At 37.3% G+C, this 4993-nt stretch overlaps 1 protein-coding gene across 1 annotated transcript; it reads left to right on the top strand.

Annotated features, from left to right (window-relative positions):
• The first annotated feature begins 245 nt into the window (after positions 1–245).
• Positions 246–1780, top strand: LOC103722998 (two-component response regulator ORR5-like). Its single transcript, XM_008813770.4, has 5 exons — positions 246–945; positions 1028–1074; positions 1187–1264; positions 1353–1423; positions 1541–1780. The coding sequence occupies exons 1-5, from the start codon at positions 828–830 to the stop codon at positions 1626–1628; spliced, it is 402 nt and encodes a 133-aa protein (XP_008811992.1). The 5' UTR covers positions 246–827; the 3' UTR covers positions 1629–1780.
• The last annotated feature ends 3213 nt before the right edge of the window (positions 1781–4993 follow it).

Genomic DNA, 4993 nt, shown 5'->3' with positions numbered 1-4993 from the left:
TCCGTTTCCCCAGCCGTAGCAAAGTTGACAACTAAGGTACGTACGTAGTAGATAAACCTCCTAAATAATTTAGTCGCCCAGGCACTGACCTAGCAGCAGATCTTCCTCCTGTACGGATCCAAGAGATCCTCCCTACCTCCCCCTCTCCTACCATTCCATCTAACTTAATTATTCTCCTCTATCTCCATCATAAATATATCCTCATCATCATGCCTCCATAAAATAAAAACGAACAACCCTTCACTGCTTCCTACTTAGATCTCCACTTCTCTCTCTTCTGGTAGGCTTAGATCCTCTCTTTCAAACAATATAAACTTTGAAAGATTTTATAACATAACACGTCAGCTGTCAGTCACTACGTGGACCAAGACTTTCCTCTCTCTCTCTCTCGTTGTAAATAGAACGAGGGGAGGAGAGGAGACGAGAGGAGGTTATTTATTGCCCGGATCCTGAGGCTCGGTCCAGGTCCGTGAGAGATACGCCAGAGATTGAGAGATTTGAGAGAGAGAGAGAGAGGAGGGGGTGAAAGAAATCCGGTGGCGCTGCATTCATTCAGAATATCGGAAGCAAATCCGCCGCCGGCCCCCCTCCGCCGTCCGATCGAGATTCGGATCCCAACCCACGGCCAGATTTCGTGCATCGAATCGCCTCCGCTCACCGAATCTTCGAAGGCGCGCTCGGATTCGGAGATCCCCTCCCCGCTTCTTGTATAAGTAGTAAGACGGTGGGGTGGTGCAGACTGGACGGAGAGAGCGAGCGGCGTTTCGAATTTTATTATAATATTACTATTCTAGAGAGAGAGAGAGAGAGAAGGAGGAGGAGAGGGGATGGCGATGGAAAGAGGGTGTAAGAGCACAGGCGGAGAGCCGCATGTTCTCGCCGTCGATGATAGCTCCGTCGACCGTGCCGTCATCGCCAATGTTCTCCGAAGTTCTAAATACCGAGGTTCTTTTCTTTTATTTCTTTAATTTTTTTTAAACATAGAAGAATTTTTTTTTTGAATATTTTTTTTCTTTCATTTTTGCAGTGACGGCTGTGGATAGCGGGAAGAGAGCTCTGGAGCTCCTGGGCTTGGTATTTAAATCTTTTTGAGCTATATGTATCAAATAAATTATTCGTTAGGATTAATATATGGATATAATATTTGGGTTCATCAAATAAATAAATATTTTCATTTTTGGCGCAGGAGCGGGATGTGAATATGATAATCACGGACTACTGGATGCCGGAGATGACAGGGTACGAGCTTCTGAAGAGAGTCAAGGTAAAATAGAAAAAAAAATTAAATTTTGGCAATAATTAAATATCTGGTCTTGGAAACTTCGGTATCTACAATTTTGCCATCAATCCAGGAATCGTCTGAGCTTAAGCAGATCCCGGTCGTTATTATGTCCTCGGAGAACGTTCCAAATCGGATTAGCAGGTGCGTGTTGCAATTTTCGAGAACCATCAGGGGCATGGTTGTCAATCTAATTGTAGATAAATTATTTGTGAAAATATTTATAATTGATTTTTTTTTAATTAAATATTTTGGTGGTAGGTGTTTGGAAGAGGGAGCAGAGGATTTTTTGCTGAAGCCCATCCAGCCGTCGGATGTGTCGCGCCTGTGCAGCAGGTTCTTGCGATGAGGACCATTGGATCTGTGATCTCCTCCAATGGATAGACCCCATTGAGGGTAGGATTGTCTTCTTTGTATGGTGAAATGATCAATTAAATCAAAGGCCGCCGTTGTAATAGACCGTTGAAATATGAACATTTTAAGCGTGGTATGCTCATAGCACGAAATTTTGGACACTATAGTGGGAATGAATATATTATTGGTGAGAGTGCTTACAAGAATATAAAAAACCTTCTCCTTTGGCCATTCATAAATGTTCTGATTTTGGATTCACCCTAGTGCAACCAAATCAAGTCCATCCTTGTATGTCGATCTAATCGGGCCACCATTGCAAGTGTTCTTTTGCATCGATTTAGTTCATGTCATGTTATCGTGGATCCAAACTAGAGTTTCTTAGGAAGCCATGGATTCGACGCTTATTGTAATTAAGCATGTGATTGCATTTTGAGAAAATGAATTCTAAAATGCCGATTCTCGAGTTATCCTATCGTTGCTCAAACGAATAGGGCAATATGTTCCTTTCTTGATCTTCCATAATAATTTTGTAACTTATTTATATTCTAGAGCAGTGAGGATTGGAATTTCTTTGTGATCGAATCCGATGTGCAAATAAATGGAATTCATTAGATTTTCGAGAAACTTAAAAGCCAAAATTAGTGTGCAATTGTTTGAAAGTTTCCTACATGTGCTTCAAGTTTTGACATACAAGGCGTTGAAATGTGGTAGGATGAAGACCTCTTCCTATGTCTGCATGCTAGAACTAATTATGGCAGGAGGTGGCCTTTTTCCAAGGGTAGATTTCTCGTGCTTCGGTCCTCCTTTACGATGTGTGGCTTCCTTCTATTGAAACATAGCAATCGGATCTCGTTATGTTTGGCTTTATGGATTCAGGGGACCACAAGTAGAGACACTATGGACTCAAAGTCGATTCATGTGGATTTATATTGCCACTCTGTTTTGACTAGTCCACTCTCTTGACTAAATTGCTGGTGCAAGTTTATTAGCTAAGCAATGGGTCTATGAATTGCTATCAAAGTAGCAGTCTGAAATTAATAAGGGTTTTTTGCATGAATACCCTTCTAAATATCGGATTTTGCATGAATACCCTTTCAAAATTGATATTTGCATGTATACCCTCGTAAAACTCTGTTATTGTATAAATGCCCCTAATATAACGGTTGTTCTAACGGTGTTAAGAAAAATTATATTTATATTAATTAAAAATAAAATAAAATTTTAAAATTACGCTATTGTTCCTGTCTTTTTTTTTTTTGCTATTGGGATTGCGATCATGATTGCTTGTATACCCTTATAAATGTTTCTATTTACACGTCTACCCATTATGGATATTTTAATTATTTTAATTTGATACCGTTAATTTTTTAACGACATTAGATTGCATGGGTACATATACAAAAATAAAAATAAAAAAAGAATAGAATAGCAAAATAGTATTTTAAGAGGGTATACATGCAAATATCAATTTTAGAAGGGTATTTATGCAAAATTTGATATTTAGGAGGGTATTCATACTAAAAATTCAATTAATAATAATGTTTCTCTTCAAGTTAGAAGGAAGTGAATTATCATAATTGGAAAATAACATCACTAGGAATTTAATCTTGGAAAACAACCATGACAAGGTAGCTAGTTGGTCATATAAGGGCAAAACAAATCTGACATAGCACATGCAAAAGTTGATTTTGCTTGTAGTTAAGGGTGCATTCCATAACCTTTCACATGTCATGCATTGGACATGCATAATTTATTACTATTACATGTCACACAATATCTCACCTGAGATATTTCCTAATCTAGGGATGGTAATTGGGTCGAGTTGGACCCGATAAGAATTGGATCGGATCCGTGATAGGTCAAAAATTTGTCAAGGCGAACATGACATGTTTATTAAACAGGCCAAAAATTCAGATCTGAACTTGACTATTATAGTAAACATGTAATCCAAGCCGACCTACAACAAGTTTGGTTAAACAAGTTAAGTATTGTCATTCTTACCCTAATCCGATCATAGGTTTGGGCTTGTCCTTTCGAATTTAGACAAGTTGCAGGAAATCTAATAAAGCTATTTGTCTTCTTAGGGAAAATTGGGACCTAAAACCACAAACAAAAAAAAATGCCAACTCTTTCATCTTGTCATTTTAGAGTTGAAGCATGTTCAAAGAAATGTGAAAACATCGTTTCCTCACATGAAACTACTTAGGCATGATAGATACTGATCAAATCATTTATACCTATCTTATGATACTCAGAGAGTTATACCTCAAAAATCTATTTGCTTCTTATGTGCCTTCTACATACCAGCGAAGAAACAATGCAACCAACTATTTCCTTCTCGAAAGTTAGGTTTGAATTGTTAGAACTGAACTTTGTTTTGTTATCTAATGATAACAACTAACTTTCCTTCTAAAAGGTAAGCCTATGTTGCACGGGGATAGCTAATTATCTCATATTATTTAATACAAGATAAAAATGACCTAGCCTATTGTTTCTTATTTGCCGTAGAGTTTCGCTAGGACTAGACTAGAACCACTACATTTTTTGTCAAATTTGAGAGTAGAGCTGATCATGGGTCGAGCTTGGCCGCAAAAAATGTTAAATTTTAAATAGGCCTAGTTCTGAAATCCGACTAAAAATGAATATAGTTTAGGCCTGAGGCCCAGCTAATGATCAATTCTACTTGAGAGATAGCATGGATTATTTTAATCTTGTTATTAGCTAATAGCATCTTTCTTGCTTCCACCAAAAAAAAAAAAAAAAAAAGAGCAGGCTAGGAGCAAGTTTAGCTAAAAAGACCTAATTCTGAAGACATGTTGCTTTAAGTAGTAAGAAGTGAATCATGCATAAGAGAGAGGAGATGACGATTCCATGATTTGCTATTTAAATTTTGAAAAACAAGTTAAATACTTACGTACCTCCAGAAGAGGAACTACATGGAGTAAGTTGCCACAAAAATTATATATGTTTAATACAAACAAATTGAAAAATGAAGAGCAGTAGCTATTCAGTTTTAATTGTACTATCACCCTACAATTTATGTCCTACAATCTCTTTGTTTAACTCATATACTCATTCAAAAGGCTTAGAAAATAATTAAAAAAAAACACCAAAAGACACCCATGCATTCAAAAAAAGGGAAATCTCTAGTCTTATGGGGTTCATAAGGCTGGTCCTTCTTTGTTGGAGGTATTGGTGATCCTTATAGCATGAACCATGAAACCGTCATGGGTCATGAGCTTCATTATTTGCAATCGAGATATATTTGTAATCCTATATCGCACAACTAAAGATGACCTTTCCGGTTTGTATTTTTGATGCATTATGTCTCATGTGTGATTTGCTTGCTTTGAAATTTAA

Source organism: Phoenix dactylifera, chromosome 2 (assembly GCF_009389715.1).
Source record: "Phoenix dactylifera cultivar Barhee BC4 chromosome 2, palm_55x_up_171113_PBpolish2nd_filt_p, whole genome shotgun sequence".
In the NCBI taxonomy this organism is placed as follows: domain Eukaryota; kingdom Viridiplantae; phylum Streptophyta; class Magnoliopsida; order Arecales; family Arecaceae; genus Phoenix; species Phoenix dactylifera.
Note: the sequence above shows the minus strand (reverse complement) of the source record. Positions and strands in the feature narration are given on the sequence as shown.

Bases quoted from the DNA above. Each gene is read 5' to 3' on its own strand.
- LOC103722998 (XM_008813770.4), top strand. From the start codon at position 828: ATGGCGATGGAAAGAGGGTGTAAGAGCACAGGCGGAGAGCCGCATGTT. The intron at 946-1,027 runs GTTCTTTTCTTT...TCATTTTTGCAG, and splicing joins CCGAAGTTCTAAATACCGAG to TGACGGCTGTGGATAGCGGG. The intron at 1,075-1,186 runs GTATTTAAATCT...TTTTTGGCGCAG, and splicing joins CTCTGGAGCTCCTGGGCTTG to GAGCGGGATGTGAATATGAT.